This window comes from Eumetopias jubatus, unplaced genomic scaffold (genome assembly GCF_037043125.1).
Source record: "Eumetopias jubatus isolate StellerSeaLion01/CBP00866 unplaced genomic scaffold, mEumJub1_p1.0 scaffold_12, whole genome shotgun sequence".
Lineage (NCBI taxonomy): Eukaryota > Metazoa > Chordata > Mammalia > Carnivora > Otariidae > Eumetopias > Eumetopias jubatus.
Genome location: NW_028274818.1, coordinates 109,112,402 through 109,132,996, shown reverse-complemented (window position 1 = coordinate 109,132,996; position 20,595 = coordinate 109,112,402). Strand labels below are relative to the sequence as shown.

Sequence of the window (20,595 nt, the reverse complement as noted above, 5' to 3'; positions counted from 1 at the left end):
ACTTGCCTGGCATTTTGGGTTTCTGGTTCCACTTAATATTTACATTTCTTGCCCCATCCTCAAACATTTTCTTTTCAGATTTTTCTTCCCTTGAGGTCCCAGGATAGACATAACAAATACGTGTCGTCTTGTGTTAATGGATTCTGTGGCGAAGCTGCCTGGAGCACTGTGTTGAGGATTGTAAAGTTACATCCAAGCTCATTAGGAACCCGAGCTGTGATTAGTGATGTCTGTTATGTGTGCGAAAGAGAGTCACAGCAGATGAGCTACTTATTGCCAGTCCTACTCTGGGGAAGTATCAAAAAAAAGTATCAAACCTTTTCAACGGGGAGCCACAGGGAGAAAGATATTTTACATTGTGACCTATACACACATGCGCGAACACAGAGAGGTGTAATATACACGCATATGTACGTAAAACCAAGTTTTACAAGCCACACTTACTACCTTTGAAGAATGTGATAAAGTGTCACGGATCCCTAGACAGTCTGGAAAAGCCTGTGGACCCCTTCTCAGAATATTTTTAAACAGATAAAAAGGAATTGGATTATGAAGGGAATCGGTTCTAATAAGATACCGTTATCAAATATTAAATTTGAGATTCAGCAATAAAAGTGCTTCTTCACTAATGCATTAATAATACAATCTCTTGGCAGGTCTAATAACTACTGTAATTTTGAGGGTAAGATGAGTGTAAATGCTATTTTGGAAGATCTGTAACAGCTGTAATGTGGTATGAAGTTATCTGTAATTTTATTGTTGACAAAGTCACAGGTATTGCTAATCCCCACTGTGATTCATCGCCTACCTACATTCAGAATGGATGGAAACGCTGAATCTCGGTTAAAGCTAGTAAAATAAAGATGTAATTTCCCCCCAACCAAGTTCATGGACCCTCTCAGTTCTATACGTAGAGAGCTCGGTGGGGGAGGAGGGGTGGGCAGAAGTCCGTGGACCCCGTTTAAAAAATTCCTGACCCAGAGAAACGTCATTTTGGTACAGCCAACTACGGGGTATTTCCAGAAGCTGCCACAAGAGGTCGCCCACCCTTTCCTCTAGGGTGGCTCCTCAAATTACCTGCCCGGTTGATCTTGGAAGGCAACATGGGTGCATTGAGCACTTCGTCTTCATCCTGCTCATCAATGACCTTACACTGGCGCAGGTAGGGGGTGAGCTTGGCTGGGTTGATGTAGCGACTCAGCATGTGCCGGTTGCACTCCACATTCTCCCACAAGGCATCCTCTTCATCCTTCAGTGTCTCCATATAGTCATCCATCTCTGGTCCTCCTCCTTTTGGACAGAAGCCCCAACAAGGTTAATAAAGGAGCCTCGCTGGAATAGCTCCAGAAACTCTTTTAGAGTGATCTCTAGAATATATTGTCGAGTTAAAAAAAAAGTAAAGTACATACGGTATTTCACCTCTTATTTAAGAAAGGAAAGGATATGAACATAGATATGTATTTCTTTATATATTACACATAAACAATGGACAAATAAACCATAAAATTTTAAAGAAATTATTTATAGAGAGGGGAAATTTTTCAGTTGGAGTATATCCTTTCCATCCAAGTTTTTATACCTTACTAAGAATTTATCTTCCCCCCTAACAATATATACTACTGCTTTTTGTTTTACAGTTTCACATAAAAGACATCATATTGTATGCTTCCTTGTTTCCTTTTTCAACTTTTTTTCTCCACCTCTTTTAAGTTTATCTACATTGATATATATATAAAATTCGTTCATTTTTTTAAAAAACAGCTTTATTGGGATATAAGTCATGTACCATACAAGTCACCTCTTAAAAATTCCATGTGTACAATTCAGTAGTTTTTAGTGTATTCACAGGGTTGTGCAACCATCACAATAAATTTTAGAACATTTTCATCATCAACCCCAAAAGAAACTCCATCCCTCTTAGCGGACACCACCCCATCCCCGCCCCCCCCCCCCCCAGTTCCTGCTCCTCGAGTGGTAGGTGCCCACTAATCTACTTTGTCTCTATAGATTTACTATTCTGGACATTTCATGTAAGTGGAATCCTATAACATGTGGTCTTATGTGACTGGCTTCTTTCACTAAGCATAATGTTTTTACTGTTCATCCACGTTTCAGTACTTCATTTCTTTTTACTGATGAATAATTTTTCATTGTATGGCTATATCCCATCTTATTTACCCATCCATTGGTGAACATTTTGGTGGGTGGATTCTATTTACTGGCTGTTATAAATTATGTTGCTATGAAGATTCATGTATGGGTTTTTATGTAGACCTATGTTCTTTTTTTTAAAGATTTTATTTATTTATTTGAGAGAGAGCACCAGAGAGAGTAGAGAGCACAAGCAGGGAGGGGGGAGGGGCAGAGGGAGAGGAAGAAGCAGGCTCCCCGCTGAGCAGGGAGCCCGATGCGGGGCTCGATCCCAGGACCCCAAGATCATGACCTGAACTGAAGGCAGACGCTTAACTGACTGAGCCACCCAGGTGTCCCAGAAAGCCCATCTTTAACATTTTGAGGAACTGCCAAACTGCTTCCCAAAGTGCCTACAACAATTTACATTCCTGCTAGCAATGTTTGAGGGTTCTAATTTATCCACATCCTTGTCAACACTTGTGGCTGTCTGTTTTATTATAGCCATCTGAGTGGGTGGCAAGTGGTATCTCAGTGTGGTTTTGATTTGTATTTCTCTAATGACTAATGATGTTATCATCTTTTCATGTGCATACCGGCCATTTGTATATGGAGAAATGTCTATTCAAAATCTCTGCCCAGGTTTAAATTGGGTCGTTTGTCTTTACTATTGAGTGGTAGGAATTCTTTATGCGATCTGCACATAAGTCCCTTATCAGATATATGACTTGTAAGTATTTGCTCCCATTCTCTTGGTTATATTTTCACTTTCTTAAAGGTATTATTTGTAGCACAAAAGTTTTTAGTTTTGATGTAGTCCAGTTTATTTATTTTTTTCCTTTTTCACTTGTGCTTTCGGTGTGTATCTAAAAACCACTGCCTACCCCAAGGCTGTGAAGATATGTTTCTATTTTTTCTAAGATTTTTATCATTTTAGCTCTAACATTTAGGTCCATGATGCATTTTGAATTAATATTTGTGTATGGTGTGAGGTAAAGTTTCAGTTGTGTTCCTTCACATGTGGATATTTAGTTGTCCCAGCACAATTTGTTGAAAAGTTATTCTTTCTCCATTGATTGGCCTTGGCATCTTTTCAAAAATCAACTCACTGTGTTTACTTCTGGACTCTTGATTCTATTGCATTGGTCTATATGTCTGTATTTATGCCAGCACCATACTGTCTTCGTTACTGTGGATGTGTAGTAAGTTTTGAAATTGGGAAGTATGAGTACTCTAACCTTGTTCCTCCTTTTTAACATTGTTTTGGCTTGTCACAGCCCCTTGCAATTCCATATGAATTTAAGGATCAGTCTGTCAATATCTGCAAAAAGAGGTAGCTGGGATTTCGATACTGAATCCATTGAACATGTAGATCGATTTAGAGATCATAAGACAATGACCCATGAATATGGGGTATTTTCTCATTAGTTTAGGTCTTTAATTTCTTCCAGCAATGTTTTATAGTTTTCAGTGTACAAGTCTTGCACATCTTTTGCTAAATGTGTTCCTAAGTATTTTATTCTTTTTGATGACATCGTAAATGTGAACTGTTCTCTTAATTTCATTTGTGGAATGTTCACTGCTAGTGTATAGACACATAATTGATTTTTCTATATTGATCTCTCATTCTGCAACCTTACCGAAATAATTTCTTAGTTCTAATAGTTTGTTAGTGGATTTCTTGTGATTTTCTATATACAAGATAATGTCACCTGCAGTTAGATAGTTTTATGTCTGTCTTTTCAATCTGGACACCTTTTATTTCTTTTTCTTGTCTAGCCACCCTGGCTAGAACTTCCAGCACAATATTAAATAGAAGTGGCAAGAAGAGACATTCTTGTCTTGTTCTTGATCTTAGGGGAAAAGTGTCTGTTTTTTTTTTTTTTTTTTGTCATTAAGTATGATGTTAGTTGGTTATTGTGTGTGTGTGTGTATGCGTGTGCATGTGTGTTTTAGATATCTTTTATCAGGTTGGGGAAGATCACTTCCATTCCTGGTTTGTTGCGTACTTTCATCATGAAAGGGTGTTTGATTTTATCCAGTGCTTTTCTTCATCCATTGAGATGAGCATGTGATTTTTAGTTTTGATTCTGTTAATGTGGTGTATTACATTAATTGATTTTCTGGTATTAGAAAAACCATGCATTCTTCATATAAATCCCATTATAGACTGTTGGATTCTATTTGGTAGTGTATTTTTGAGGACTTTTGCATCTATGTTCAGAAGAGAGATTGGTCAGTAGTTTTCTTACTTGTGATGTCTTTGACTGGTCTTGATATTGGGGTACTATTGGCCTCATAGAATTAGTTGGGAAATATTCCCTTGTTTTCTATCCTTTGGAAGAGTCTGTGAAGAATTTTTTCTTTTGTTTGGTAGAATTCACCAGGGATGACATCTGGGCCTGGGCGTTTCTTTGTGGGTAGATTTTTGGTTACTTGTTATATGTTTGCTCAGATTTCCTGTTTTTCTTGAGTCAGTTTGAGTAGTTTGTGTCTTTCTAGGAATTTGTCCATTTCATCTAAGTTGTAAATTTATTGGAAACAATTGTTCATATTATTCCTTTATAATGCTTTTACTTATATAAGGTTGGTAGTAATGTCCTCTCTTTTATTTCTGACTCTACTAATCAGGATCACATTCTTCTGAATCTAGGTGCCCTTGAAACTCTAACCAGGGATATCTTGCCTCAATTAGGGAGAACAAAATGAATACCTATTTTAACTTCTTACTGCCCCAGCCATCACACTTTCAAACCATGGTTTCTCTCTTCTTAGTTTCCTGTCATTCTCATTAACCTGAGAGAGAGAGAGAGAGAGAGAGAGTGAAGGGGGAGGGAGGGGGAGGGAGTAAGAAGGGGGAGGAGGAGGGGGAGAAGGGGAGGGGGAAGGGAGGGGAGGAGGAAGGAGAGGCGTAGGGAGAAAGAAGAGGTAAGGGTATGGGGGAGGGGGAGGGGGAGAGAAGGTTGGGGAGACTTCTCTCTTTTTTCCTTGGTCACTCTAGCTAAAGGTTTATCAATTTTGTTATTTCGAAGAACCAACTTTTTATCTGAAGCTAATGTAGCATTGTGTGTCAAATCTCAAATAAAAAAAATTTAAAAACAACAACAAAGAACCAACTTTTGGTTTCTGATTTCTATTGGTTGTCTATTGTCTAACTCATTTATTTCTGTACTAATCTCTATTATTTCCTTCTGTCTGCTTCCTTCGGGTTTCATTTGCTCTTCTTTTTCTAGTTTCATAAGGTGACACTCTAGGTTATTAAGATCTTTTTTAAGTAAAAACATTAGAGCTATAAATTTCCCTCCAAGCGCTGCTTCAGCCGCATGCCTTACGTTTTGGTAGGTTGCATTTTTATCTTCACTCATCTGAGTAAGTTTTCTAATTTCTTTCCTGATTCCTTCTTTGACCCACTAGTTATGTAGAAGTGTGATGTTTAATTTCCCCCATATTTGTGAATTCCCCAGATTTCTTTGTTATGTATTTCTAATTTAATGCCATTGTGGCTGGAAAACATGATCTGTATTATTTTAATCCTTTAAAGCTTGATGAAGCTATAGTTTTATGGACCAGCGTATAACTGATCTTGGAGAATGTTCCAGGTATGTGCTTAAGAAGAGCATGTCCTGCCGCTGTCGGGGGGAGCATGCTATGGATGTCTGTTAGATTTAGTTAGTTTATAGGGTCGTTCAAGTTCTCTGTCTCCTTGTTGATCTTCTGGCTAGTGGTTCCATCCATTATTAAAAGTAGGGCATTAAAGTCTGCGACTATTCAGTTAATTGTTCAATTTGACTGTTTTATGTATTATTTCATTGCAAGAATATACCATAATTTATTTACCCATTTCTCTACTGATGAATATTTAATTTTCCCCAGTGCTTTGAGTGAACACTTGGCGCTGTTCGCAGTAGGAAACAATGGAAGCAAGCGATATGCTCATCAGTCAGTACTCCACAATCCTTTTGTACTATGGAGTAAACTTTGAAAGGGATGTGGTAACATAAAAACATCCCAAGACATATTGTTTTAAAAAAAGTCAAATTTCAGAATACATATATGAAGTATAATACAAAAAAAAAAAAATGGTCTTGGTCCTGGTTCCTGACACAGAGCTCCTAAGGCCTCTGGAATCTTCTGAGTGATGAGGGTCTTTTGTATGGTAATGAGATGACTCTAGGCTTAAGGGCCCAGAGATAGCTTCCAGTGGGGGCCGGATGCCAGAAAGACCAAGTGATTAGAGGGTTATGACTTTCAGCCCCACACCCCTACCTCCAGGGAGGGGAGAGAAGCTGGAAATTGAATTCAGTCATCAAGAGTGAATGATCTAATCAATCATGGCTATATAATGAAACCTTGATAAAACTCCTTCAACAACCGGGTTCAAGGAGCTTCCGAGCTGGTGAATAAATGCCCCCTCTGGGAGGGTGGCATACCTCAACTCCATGGGGACAGAGGCTCCCACACTCAGGACCCTTCTAGACCCCGCCCTCCATGTCTCCTCATCTGGCTGCTCATTTGCATCCCTTAAACTGTAATTAGTATCGTGTCTTCTTGGGGTGTATGAGTCACTTTAGCAAATTACTGAACCTGACGAAGGGTTGTGGGAACCCTGGATTCGTAGCTGCTAGGGGGAGGGGGGGGAGTATGGGTGGCCCCTGGGACTTGAAGCTGTCATCTGAAGTGGGAGCAGGCTTGTGGGGGTCTTTGCTGACTCTAGAGAGTTAGTGTTGGGATTGAGTCGAGTTGCTGGACACCTAGTCAGTGTCGGAAAATTGGCTGGTGTGTGGAAAATGACACATATTTGGTATCAGGAAGAAGATGTCACACGCAGCATAAAACCAGGTACGTAACGCACTGCTAAGCAAGACTATAATTATACAGGTGTGTGGGTGTGTGTGCAGAGAGGGAAGAGAGAGAGGAAGGGCCGGGGAAACTTCCAGAGAACCAGATGCAATGGTTACATCTTGGAAGAGGAATAAAGTTCAGAGGTTAGTGGTCAAGGAGGACTTGGACATGATACCGTTTTAGTATTTACAACAAGCATGTAGCAGTGCATGACTTGTACAGTTTGGAATAAAAAAAGAGACAAATGAACGAAGGTGAAAGCCAAGTACAGTGCAACAGACAGGCCAATATCCAATATTTGCCCCCGACTCACATCTTCTGGGAAGGCCACAGCCCCAACAGCTTGTTTGCACCAAGGAAACCCTCTGGCCGGCCGCCGGACCTGCCTCACGGAGGACTGGTCCACAGGCTGGGGGTTTCGCGTGGGGCCGAAGAGACGGCGGGACAGTGAGCGTGCTGGGGGGTACCGAGCTAGAGGTGGCATTGGGGTGAGCAGAGCTGGGTCACAGTGAGGCCGAGGCGTGGGCAGGGGAGGCTGCCGAGGTAGAGAAGGTGGAGGTAGGCAGAGGAAGCCGGTCTGCTGAGTGAAGCCTCAGGGAGAAGCCCTGTGGGTCCAGAAGAAGCGGCGGGAGCCGTCCCTCTCCAGTCCCGGCCCCATAAGCGTTGGCCATGCGTGCTGCACGGTCCCTGCTGTGGGGTCTCTGAGAGTCCCCCCCATTAATCTGAGCTACTTGCAGCTGGCGTTTGCTTCACGCAACCTGAAGGACACGAATGACCACACCTGTTTGCTGTCATGAGCAATAACTGATTTGGAGTGCTAGAAACTGAAACCCAGTCCCTCTCCCGGGCGGGGAACAGTACACAGATAGCCTCACAGACACAAGTCCTGACCCCTGCCAGCCCTCTCGCTGAAACGGGGTGGCTACTGGGGCCCCGCGGCGAGCCTGTGTTGGGGCGGCATGAACATGCCCACTGCAGCCACGCCCCCCTGACACGGAGTCTCTACAACCATTTCTACTGACAAAGCAAAATGTACTTTCCTAGACTGTTCTTGAAGACTCAATATCCTAAGCACTCGATTCAACACATTTACTGAGAGTGCGGCAGCCACCACTGTGTCAGTCCATGTCACCCCCCCACCCCCATGCCCCCCGCTTACAGAATCCTCAGGTTTTTCAGGAACTGAGCTACCCCACGCTTCAGGGAGGCCGGGCATCTTCTGAGCTGTGAGGAGCAAGATCTTGGTGGGTCTCTACCAGAGGTTTAAGAAGAAGCACGTGAAGTGCTTTATGACACACACAACCTGTGGGAAATCCTGCTGGGGGGGGGGGCAGTTCTGGCGCTTTTTCTTGATCTTTGACAGGGACACAGGAAGGAACACTGTCATCCAGCTTTTGGATGTTAGCAGGTGAAGGTGTATGTGATGCTGCCATCCTGTGACCCGAGGACTCACCTGAGAACAAAAGCTAACATCCTCAAGACGGCAGAGCAGAAAGATGGAAAGAACCTGGGTCCCCGATGTCCCCTCCTGGGCACTGAATTCACCAACACCAGACATCTCCCCATGCGCGCCCCCCCCCTCCCCCGGGGTCTTTCAGAAGCAAGATATAAATGCCCTTTGCCCTGAGCCATTTTAAACGGATCCACTATTATATGCACCCAAAGCCTCCTGACTAGTTAATGTATCTACTTAATACAAAGACTAGCTAAGCACAGTGAACCGAGAACCAGGTGCTCACAGGCTGACGTTGGTTATGAGGGTCAAAGGCGTGTGCCCAGAAATTAATTACATGTCAGCTCAAGGCAGGGAGACAAGCAGGTTTGGATGGAGCAGAGAAGCATTTCTGGCCGCGCTTCATGGACAGAGGCAGCTGTGCTGGGCATGCCCAGTGGAACAGAAACCCCTCCTCCAGGGACCAGGGTGGGCTGTCAGTGGCCTCTGCTGGGGAAAAAGGAAAATAAAAACAAAGCAGGACCGGACTAGAGCCAGGCCTTTTCGCCCCAAACAAAATGAAGGGGACCCTCCTACCTTATATGCAAGCAAACAATAGAGCCTCCATCTAGTGTCCATCACTGATACCCTGGTGCACTACAGCCACTCTGCAAACACGGGTCAAATCAAACTTGTGAGAACTGCCTAGTTTGATGAGCCTCCCAAGCCACGGGGTGGCCTAAGGGGACGCCGTGACCTCCACCACCAGCTGAGGGCCGTGAGCGCCTGCAAGCACCAAGCACTGGCCCCGGGAGCATGGACGCCAAGGCGTTTCCCACACGGCCCCTGCCCTTGGGAGGCAGCCACAGTTTGCTGGTGAGAGCCGGCTGCTGGCACTGACAGCTGCAGGGGCGCGTGAGGAGGGCCGCAGAAGAGAAGAGACGGAAGCGCCCCCCAGGCTAGGCTGCTACCATGTGCCAGGTGCGCACCTGTCCCCTACTGTCATGGTCACAGCAACCCGGGGGGGGGGGCGGGATCCTCCCTGTTCTATAGACACGTCATCTGGGCTGAATGGTGTCCCCTCGGATTAGGAACTACGACCCAGCCCACCTAATTCCCACTCGAGGGCCAAAGACCAAGGCGAGCAATGACTCAACCCCCGGCATCCCACAGTGGCTGACGTAAACCTTGGGATCGGAAAACAGGCTGACCTGACCTGGTAGGCTTGGACACGCAAGGCACACGCCCCGGCTTCCCTCTTCAGTGTGCTCCCTGAAAAGACCACCCTGTAAGTCAGGAGGCTCGTGCAAGGGTGGCCGTGCATCCAAGCCCGGGGAAGCAGGCTGACGTCCCGAGGCAGGAGAGAGGATCAGCGCTGTGGGCCTTCAGGGACGCCGCCCCGTCCTTGCCGATGAACCTCGGGATGTGACACGGGGCATGGCAGCGGGGCACGGAGCACCCATGATGTGACACCGTCTCTAAAACGGACGACTGAACTATGCTGTTAAGGATAGACAGCAAAACCATACCGAGGGGCGAGGAATGGGTAAAGAGAACGGCGGCTCCCGTGCGGAGGGCAGCACTGTATCACTGTCCCCCAGAGACGCTGGTGATACTGGGATCCGGGGTGCGGCTTAGCTGGGGACGCTGTGTCGCCTGTATTATTGTCTCAGACACCCACAGCCATAAACGCACCAAATATTTCTTGGGCAAAAACTATGGCTAGTGCAGCTCGCCACGAAGAAAAAAACCATTTTGGACGCAACTTCAGATGCAATTTCCTCCCTGCGCACTTGGCTGTGACTCAGCCTGACTCCGCCTGGTCTTCTGGGAGGAATCCGGCAGCTGGTGTCCAGCTCTGGGCAGCTTCCTTGGAAATGGTTTGCCCAGAATCACGCCCTCAGATGCCGAGGCGCTGACAGCCTACGGTGCCGGGTGGCCCTCCCGCCCCTCCATCAGGGTCAGGCTGGAGGCGGCTCTGCCCCACCCTCAGCCGGGGTTGGTGTATGGTCCTGAGTCGAAGCCTCGACCCCATGGGTCTTTTTACAAACAGTGGGAAAAGCAAGCTCAAGGCTCCTGGGCCAGGTTCTACGGGAAGGGCCATTTTGCTCAGCTTTTTACAAGACAGGGAGATGACTGGCCCATGGACAAACGGTGGCAGTGGCTGGTCTCCCTTGCCCCCCTCACTGACTCGAAACATTTACCGTGCGGCCCCCCATTGCTGTTACAATGAAGTTCAACATCTTTATTGTGATCCCTCGGCCCTGCCGGGTTTGCTCCTGCTGGCTCCCGGAGTCTCATCCTGTGTCCCGGGCTCTTCACCAAACCTGCTCACACACCTCCCTCTGCCTCAAACCACCCCCACCGCGCCCCTGTCAAGTCTTCGGTAAGCCTCACTTAGTGTTGTTTTTGTTTTGTTTTGTTTTGTTTATTTTATCTACTGGAGATAACACAAGCAAAGTACCTGGCATGTAGTCGGTGCTCCGTAGACAGCGGCTGCTGTCCCGTGATGGAGGTCTGACTTCTACGCCTCCAGGCCAGTGCCTGGCCTTCCCCGAGCCAGTCTTCCTCGGGATCTAGAGCTGTGATGGCTGGAATCTGTAAAAGGAAAGATAATTTGACTTGGGCACAAGGATGGAGGTTGGGGAGAGAGAGAGAGAGAGAGAGAGAGGGAGAGGGAGAGAGAACCACTCAAGTATCAAAGTGACGCCCTGCTTTGGAAGGAAAGGTCAGAAAATCCCGGGGTGCCCATCTCTCCCGGTGACAGTGACGCAGTGGACCGTGGCCAGGAGCTGCTGGGGAGAAGGGTTTTTGTCGCAGCCCATGGCCAGCCTGGAAGGCCACTGGCCACAAGTCCTGAGACCTCTGGGACCGGGGGGGAGGGCAGATGGTAGCCTTGGGGTTAGTCCTGACCAGGGTGGAAGGTCTTTACAAAGTCGTTGAAAGCAGTGTTTGCAGAGCGGAGACGTTCTAATCAGCCACTAATTCATTAGGTCAAAGGCGGCAAACTGCATTCCTGAGCCCAGAAGGGTTCCCTTCACTGTGAATTATGTCTTCAGCCCCCGGCACGCCATGGGTTTGGGCAGGAACACACCACGGCACGCACTGTAATTTCCCCAAGGTGGTGTTCCTCACGGTGACGGACGAGGCCGTTGTCAGTGGCCAGCTCAGCGACTCCAGGAGCCTGGGGGAGGAAGACCAGGGAGGCGGAAAGGTGAAGCACAAGCCCTGTGACGGTGAGGTGGGGCCTGACACTGGGCCTGACACCTGTCCCGCCCAACAGCGGCTGGGATCCCTTCGGTGGGGGCCTCAGGCAGCTGCTCCATGGCCAACCGCTCTTACTCGGCAGTGACAGGGACCCTGGCACATTGCTGTTTAATCAGGAACTCGCTTGGTTTCAGCTCTGAGAATTAATCACAGGTGACACCAGATCTCCCAGGGCTGATAGAAGCTGCTCTTGTCGGGTGTCAGCTTGGATCGGAGTGAGCTGTCCAGGCCCCCTGCCCCTGGGAGGTGGCAGTGACATGCTTCTCTGGAGGACACCATCTCCTTTGTCTTCTCACGGCCTCCCTGCTCTGAGGCTGGGACAGGCAGAGCTACACTGCTGCCCAGCCCTGCGCGCGAGGCCTGGGGAAGCCGGTGATCTGCAGGGCCAAGTGCCCCAGCAGAGACCAGCAGGCCGATGAGCAAAGGCAAAGGGAAATTATACTTTTCTGCATTTGCATTTAAAAGCAACAGAACACGCATTTCTTTCACAATAAGAAAAGGCTTTTTACAAAATTAATTGTAAGAAAGATTTTAGTTATAAGAAAGGAAAAACAGATTTTCACAGGGTTGTACAACTACCCAATGTGTCAACATAGGTTGGAAAAACGGAGACACCAGACAACCAGTAATGAGGCTGAACTTTCTATTTCTGCTGTTAGAACTTTGATTACACCCTCAAGAACTTGGTCATAAGGTCGGAAAAACTTATAGGATTTTGTTTGTTATGCAAACACAGTCGGTGCCCATTTGCCCTATGGTGAAGCTATTTAATTGACAAGAAGAACTTGTACACACTGCTCCTGTTACTTCCTACTTAAGAATAAACAGAGAGTCAAGGATCACCTGATGTTTGAAGAAAGTCTTCATGTGAAAGGAAGAGATCAAAAGAGACAAGTTGATACAAAGAACTTGCAGAAAGCAGACAAGGCAGAATAAGAAAAAATTAAAAAAAAAAAACAACCCAAATCAACAACCCTACAACCTGATAATTAAAATGCATTGGAATTAAGTAAGATATTGCATCCATAAAACAATAGTAGGATGCTATGAAAAAGGAATGATCAAAGAACGAGAAAGAGTTCTTAGCAATTAAAATAAAGTACCAGAAATTTATCAATAGAAAGTTTGGAAGACAAAGTTGAGGAAATCTTCCAACAAGTTAATAGAAAGTTAAAGAGAAGAGAGATAAGAAATGGTGGGGGCAATGAGGTTAATTTAGGTCTAATATCCAATAAATAGAAATCCTGCAAAGAGAGTGCAGAGGTTATGTTTCCTTTCTTGTCTAGCTTTTGGGGATGAAATGTAAAATTAGGGATGAAATTATCAGAGAAATAATATTAGAGGATTCTCCAGATGTAAGCACATGAGTCGTCAGATTTAAATGGCCCTTCGGTGCTCAGTACAATCAGTGGAAAAATAACCTTCTCAGAACATCCTTGTGAAATTTCAGGCCATCAGGAAATAAGAGATGACCCTAAAAGCTTCCAGAGAGGACACATCAGGTCATATGTAAAGGACTAGGAGTAAGTTTGGCATCAGACATTTCAATAGCAATGCTGGAAGCTGGGAGACAATGAAGTGATGCCTTCACATTTTTGATGGAAAATACTTTTTAACCTAGAATTCTATTACATCCCTCCCCCAACTATGAGGCATGAAAATAGAATGGTATTATTTTCAGAAAGGTAGAGACTCAAAATATTTATTTATTTATTTATTCTAAAGATTTGATTTATTTGTCAGAGAGAGAAAAAGAGAGAGAGAGCACAAGCAGGGGGAGCAGCAGGCAGAGGGAGAAGCAGGCCCCCTGCTGAGCAAGGAGCCCGATGTGGGGCTCCATCCCAGGACGCTGGGATCATGACCTGAGTCTAAGGCAGAAGCTTAACCAGCTGAACCACCCAGGCGTCCCGACTCTAAACATTTATTTCCCATGTACTCTTTCCTAGGAAGCTACTAGAGGATATGCTTGAGTAAAATGAGGGAATAAAACAATAAAGAGGAAGGTATAGAGCTCAGGAAACAGAAAATCTAATTGGACAAAGCAGCAAGGAAAGTCCCAGGATGAGAGAGAGGCGGCAAAAAGGAGCTGGCCAGGATTATGGCAGGATCACGGAGGGCCCAGTAGAGGGAGGTGGCCAGGGGGAAAATGGAATGGTCACCTGATATATTTCATAGTTTAGGAAATAGTATTGTCAGGCAAATGACAGGACTGTGAGTCAGATGGAAAAATAGTGAAGGTTAGGCACATTAAAAAAACCTCAACAAATGAAAAAAAGAGGCAATATTAACTCCAGGAGAAAACAAAAAGGTAAGAAAGGAAATAATCACAGCATAGAACTTGCCTCAACATAAACAATATTTACCTAGTGATAATAATGTAACATACACAACTGTGATCTAAATGCACGGAGACAATGAAGGAAGGGGAGATGCATGGAGTGGGGTGCTCAGAAAAGAGGGCTAAATGCTCCTCTACCTAAGAGTATGTGGGTAAATAACGCCTTAAAATGGATATATCTGTAAATAGCAATGCAAACCTCTTACTTAGAAATGAGGTAAATAACAGAAGAAAACAACAGTGAAGAGTTAGAAGTAGTTGCCTCTGGGGATCAGGACTGGGAACAGATGTTTTTATTACAAGCCTACTTTACATTTCAACTCTGCATACATGTATTATCCTAGCAAAAAAAATGAACAAAAATTAACATATGTCAAGAGTTGGAAATATGGACGATACATTTAAGTATAAAAAATCCATTCTCTGTGCACTTAACATTGTCTATCTTTTGTAGTGCTTGTCAGACAGCTCACCGCATCATAAACCGGAAGTGCTGCCTGTGTGCTGAGCACTTCACAGATGTCATCTCACTTCCCAGGAACTCAGGTAGGTTCCATTATTCTAGATCTTATTATTCTTACTTTGTGAGGAGGAGGTAGGATCAGAAAGTTAAATAATGGGGTGAGATCTCACAGCCACTAAGCGGCAGAGATTCCAACTCAGCCCTCATTGACTCCAACTCATCTGATCTTACTTAAACTAGCAATCATCACAACTAACATTTATTAAGCATAGCATCTAATCTAAGCGATTCCTTGCTTCCTGGGCTCTATATCTTTCTCTTTATGGCTTTTTTCCCTCAGTCTGCAGGAGTATATCCTCTAATAGGTGTCTATGAAAACGTACATGGTAGAGCTGGAGGCAGACACTGTGCTAAATGCTCCATGTAGCTTAGCTCCTTTCATACAACAGCGCTATAAGGTGCATACCACTATCCCCATTTTATAGAAGAGAGGTTCAGGGAGGCTCAGCTACCTGCCACATGTCTGTCTCATCTCCCATAGAACCTAGCATGGGGACTTACTCTTAGTAGCTGCTCAATATATATTTGTTGGGTGAATAAATAAAAATCAAATCCTGAATAAAATAAACAATAAGGCTATTATTATTTCAAATCCAGGGAGTGCCCAGCTCTTTGGAAAAGAGCCATGTTTGTGGACAGACACTTCCCCTCTCCAAGAGCTACCCCCAGGGCAAAAGCTCTGGAACCAGAAGGGGGTCAGCAATCTGTCAGATAAATGCATCTCTGCTTAATCGATTTGCCTGGATGATTGGAGTAAGAGGCTTGAGATGGAGGGTTTAATTATTCCAAAGAAACCTCCATTTAATTGAAAGGACTTCTGGCAAAAAAAAAAAAAAAGAAAGGGAAAAATATTATTTAAAAGGATGATCTACTGCCTGTGAGGAAGGACTGAAGAGACACTGGTCCAGCCATCTACGTGTTCATGGCCCTGGAAATGAAGCTTTATGGAAAAGGACCAGAGCCCTCCCTTCCTGTGGGCCTCGTCCTCTGCAGTCACCATTCCTATAAAAAGGACATGTAGAGAAACAGCTAGAAAATTCCCCCTGCAGGATTCTTCCCTGGGATCCCAGTTAACTTTCTAACCTATCTCCTTCAGCTCATTCAACCGAAATATTGAGATGATAGTATTTCCCATCAATTAACGTGTGTACAGCAATCAACAGAGCTTCCCTGATACATATTTTGAAAGCAGCAATTATCGTTTTAAATTCACAGTGGAGTGGCAGACATTGCCGGCTGCCGACCTAACATCGAGTCTCTCTTGTCTATCAACAGAGTCCCAATTTTGCGGGGGGCATTACCACGCCCTTGAACAACGATGCTTGCAGCCTCTCTTGCAGCTAGAGAAGGTTATGTGACACAGTTCTGACCAGTGAGATGGAAGCAGAAGTTTCTGGAGACGTTTAGGAGGGCTCTGTAGAGAGGTGGCGGTAGAATCAGGTCAGAAGAGCCTTTTATTTGTCCCTGTCTTCCTACCTGGAATGTGGATGCAATGTTCTGCTGCAGAGCAGCTACTTTGTGAGCATGAAGACAAAGGTCACACTGGCTGAGTAGGATGTCACAAGTATTTTGGGTCCAAGCTTAACCTCTGAGTTCTTAGTGCATGAGAAGAATAAAATCCCTACTATGTGTAAAACTGATTTCCTTTCAAACAAATGAGATCCAAGCCTTCTAAGAAAGTCATATTGGCCCCAGCCTCAGACTTCTGAGCCCCACAATCTGAGCAACTGCGTCTTCTATTTGTGCCGGTTCCTTTTTTTTTTTTTTTTCTAGATCCAAAACCACAGTAAATAAGAGATCAGCAAGGACTGAGGACTGCCCACGTATAGAGTGCCCTCTGAGGGGTCGGCAACCATGAGGAGATAAGGCACAGCCCAGGAAATGTGACAAACAGATGACATTTCTGGCCTGCAGCGCAAGGGCAAGGCGATTTACCTCGCTTGCCTGCTGCAGTCCTGCCTCAGATCCTGAGCTGTGCTCCTCACTTTTCGGTCTCGAGTCACATCTCCGGCCTCTGCCACATCCACTGGAATCTCTCTGTTCCCTCATTCAGCCCTCATTCTTCCACAGGAGCCCACCCCCGCCCCCGCCAGCCCCAGCTCACGTGACAGCCAAGCTCCTCGCTGTCATCCCAGCCAAGCTCCTCGAGCATCCCAGGGAGCCAAGCATCCCAGAGCACAACCAACCTCCCCCAACCAGCTCCTCAGGCACCAGGCCACCTATAATCATACCTGGAGCTCCTCAAGGGGCTCCGTCCATCTACTTTCAGGTGACCCAGTCAAAGGGCCAGTGGTTTCTGTGGGATAAAATTGTCTCGACCTGGTATCTTTTAGGAAGGAAGTGGGGAGGTATCAGTAGACGTCGGGGCACTGGGGCGGTGGGGAGTACGGCACATCGACTGAAGCCGGAGACCGAAGGCATGGCAAGCAACACCCCTTCGTCATCCCCAGCCCTACCACACACCCCACCACCCCCAGCGGCTTCCGACTTGCACCGCGGCAAAGAACTTTGGAAAGGGCACACACCTCTTGCACTAGCAAAGGATACTGCTCCCCTCCAGTTCTCGTTTTCCTATCAGCTCTGCAGGGTAGCTTTTCAAAAAAGCACAATTAGGAATGACAGATTTAAATTGTTCTGAAATGCATATCAATTTATCACATTGGCTCTTTAGGAGCATCTGGATTCCAGAGCCGTACACACCAGCACACCGGCGGCACTGATGGTCTCCAGGAGCCGCGGCTGGGCCACTTGACCAAACCTGGGAAGGGTGGTCTCGCTCCGGGGCTGGCCAGGGGGGAGCCCCAGCCTCGGCGATCATGAAATGCAGTTTTCTCCTGCGCTGGCCTTGGAAGGCTGGTCAGCAGATCGCCTTTGCCACAGGGACAGTGATGTCACGGCGACCCCCAGCGGATTCCAGTTCCGGAGTCCTCTGTGCTTTCAAAGAAGGAGCCTTTGCTTCATCCGGGTGCACAATTCTTCTCCATTGGTATAGTCTTCACTGTTTGGCTACCATTTTGTTATCTGGGTTGGGAGAAACTTGGGAGCGTCCGCAGTCCCTCTTGGAATGCTTCGTGTCAAGACTGGGGTGTGTGGCTGCGCTAACATGGGGCAGACTTCCGATGAGCATTTGCTGAAACAAAAGCTCTAATGAGCTAAGGTGTTACGATAAGAACATTCCATTGTCACAGAACTGTATCCGGTCACCGGTTGGCCAAGAAGCACTTGGTGATGGCAGGCGATACGGTCAGCCCAGGTGGCCACCCTGCCGCACCTCTCCCAGTGGAACGCAGGTCCCTATTGTGGAAGGTACCCACGTTCCTGTGCTTTTCACTTGGTTTCGCCATTGCCCATTTGCACACCCGCTGTGATTCTTTGAGAGGGCTTGTGTTGTGCTCATTGGTGAGTCTCCAGCACACGCCACCCGCATGCGGTGAGCTTTCCACACATCTGCCCAGTGAGTGAACAAACGGGTCTCCTTCCAGAGTCTGGCCAGGGGAACGTGGAGCGGGCCACTCAGCCCACACCGCCCTCCGCTCAGACAGACTTCTCTCCAGGGCCCAGGGCTGGTCCGCAGCCTCCCGAGCATGCTTTGAGGCCCCAGCAGCAAGGTGCCCTGGTCTCTCTTCTGTGTTTCGCAGGCGCACCGAACCCATGCTCCAAAGCCATGCGGTAAACAACCGAAAATGCATTTGTAGTCGTGGGACTCGGTGTTCCGTGAAATATCATGAGGACCGGTAAATCAGTGACACTTCTGGGCATGTTTCCACACATTTGAAAATGACCCTGCCCACGACTTCAATTAGGGAGCAGGTCGGTATCTAGAAGCAGACAGATTTCGGGTTTCCTCCTGCGGGAACAGAGAGGTGGCGCTGGGGGTGGGGTGTCCTTGCTTCCAGCTTTGACCTGATGCTTCCGCCACGGCCGAGCACGACACCAGCAAGTGAAACCGCCCCTCAAAGGCCTGAGGCTCCTGCTTTCCCAGGGCTGCTGGGGCTCCCAGAGACTTCATCTCGAAAGGCCTCCAGGGCTGGTGGAAACTCTGAGGCAGGAAGCAGCCTGGTGTGTGGACCTCAGACTTTCTTATTTTTACCCCGAGGTATTCGAGGTTTGAGGCCAGAGCTGTACTTTCTCTGACATCAGCCCCCTGGGCAGTTCTGCAGGCAGCAGAAGAAAGGACGAGAGGGGCTTTCAGGTGTCAGAGTCGCCTTGCTAGATGCGCGGTCTCTGCAGACTTCTCCGGGGTAGACCTACAGAGCTGGGGTGCTGGGGGGGGTCCCTTTGCGGGGAACCCACATGCATGGAGGGTGTAGGGCCTGTCCTTGAGAGGTCAAAGTACACTGTGCTTGTTGGGGTCAAGTGGCATTGCCCCCTCCCCCGCCCCCCCTGGAGAAGATGGGTGTCGTGCGCAAAGGATCACAGGAATTCTACTCTAATTAAAGAGAAAGTCCAGCCAAAAAAAAAAAAGTCTTTGCATAAGGAGAGAACACTGTGTTCTCACAGTGTCACGCAGAGGGCGTCAGTCACCTAATCTAGGATTACGCTAGCGGAAAGCATCCAGTGCTCAAGTGAGGATTCTGGGTTTGAACTCCAGCTCTGCTGTCTGCTGCTGTGTGGCTTTAGGCATGTTGCTTAACCTCTCTGAGCCCCCCTCCCCCATTTCTTGGTCTGTAGAATTGGACAAGCAGAGCTAACATCTTAGGGTTGCTGTTGTGCCCACGGTAGACACTTAATCAGTATCACTTAACCCAGCCCTTCAGACGCCAACGGCAAACTCCAGCTGGAAACAAGGTCTCTGCCGGATGTCCTGTGTAATCACCTCCACGCCAAGCAGAACTTAGACAAAAACATCAGAGATCTGTCTTCAACCGCTCTGTGTGGGCCTCCTGTTTGCGTCTCCCACACCCGGTGTGTTAGCGTCTCTTTATGTCCACCGAGCTGCTTCCAGCCTCCGGAAAGGGACCCCTTCTCTTATTTCCCTGGTACACCCTACGGTCCAAACAGTATCTTGCACAGGTGGGCGTTTAATAATTTGTAAAGTGATTGATTTCCAATGCGAAAGCGAGGGCTCTCTTTTCCTCGATTTAGCTTCCTCCCTTGGGCGGGGAAGACCTTTGTGTGCGAAGGCGTGGTGAGGGTTTTCACCGTACAGCCTGCTGATGGGATCACACGCCCTCCATTTGCACCGGCTCGTTCTGCTGGGTCTGCAGTTCGGATCTCAGCACCGATCTATCTTGGCCTCTCAATCAGTCATGGATTAGAAGTCTAGAATCCACAGTCTCTCCTATTTCTGACCTGCAGGGACAGAGCTATCTTGTCACAAACCACACCCTAACTGGGTGAGTTGCAGCAAAGCCAGCTGGCCCTACATTCTGTCGGGAAGAAGGCTACGTTGGCTGGCCTTCCCAAACCATCAGTCTCTTTTTGCAGGGTGCTCCTTCCCCGGGCACCCCCCCACCCGAGTCTCAGGGCCTTCTGCATCATCAAGAACAGCCCGTGCCAGGGGGCACCTGGGTGGCTCAACCGGTTGGGCGTCTGCCTTCGGCTCGGGTCATGGTCCCAGGGTCCTGGGATCGAGCCCCGCATTGGGCTCCCTGCTCAGCGGGGAGTCTGCTTCTCCCTCTCCCACTCCCCCTGCTTGTGTTCCCTCTCTCGCTGTCTCTCTGTCAAATAAATAAATAAAATCTTAAAAAAAAAAAAAAAAAAACAGCCCGTGCCAGCCACCGGCATGCTGGGAAATTGGTTCAGTTTGGAATCCTCATTCTTTGAGGCCTGATAACCCCATACCAGCCAGCAATTTCTGGCTGAGGATGCCGAGGGCCTCACTCCCTCGTTGTGGAAGGTCACCAGCTGACCTTCGGGGGACACGTTCCTGGACAAAGCTGTGGGTGTCTGACACGCAGTGGGCACTCATGCACTATCAGAGGAGGGGACAGAATGGCGCGGTGACAAAACCCACAACAGACGGCGGGGGCAGAGGCGGGCAGTGTGTAAGAAAAGATAGCTGTAGTGCAGAAGGGCTGGAAAAACCACCCTCTGCAAATTCAGCGTGTCACGCAGAGGGCG

At 47.1% G+C, this 20,595-nt stretch overlaps 1 protein-coding gene across 1 annotated transcript in view; it reads right to left on the bottom strand.

Moving 5' to 3' along the window:
• The window catches only part of CARD11 (caspase recruitment domain family member 11), a 107,898-nt gene that overhangs the window by 29,675 nt on the left and 57,628 nt on the right, over positions 1-20,595 (bottom strand). Inside the window, exons 2-3 of the mRNA XM_028091837.2 lie at positions 10,869-11,002; positions 1,078-1,290 (exon numbers count right to left, since the gene is read on the bottom strand). Coding sequence (XP_027947638.1) covers positions 1,078-1,290; positions 10,869-10,875 — 220 coding nt within the window. The 5' untranslated portion in view covers positions 10,876-11,002. The remainder of the gene's footprint in view (positions 1-1,077; positions 1,291-10,868; positions 11,003-20,595) is intronic.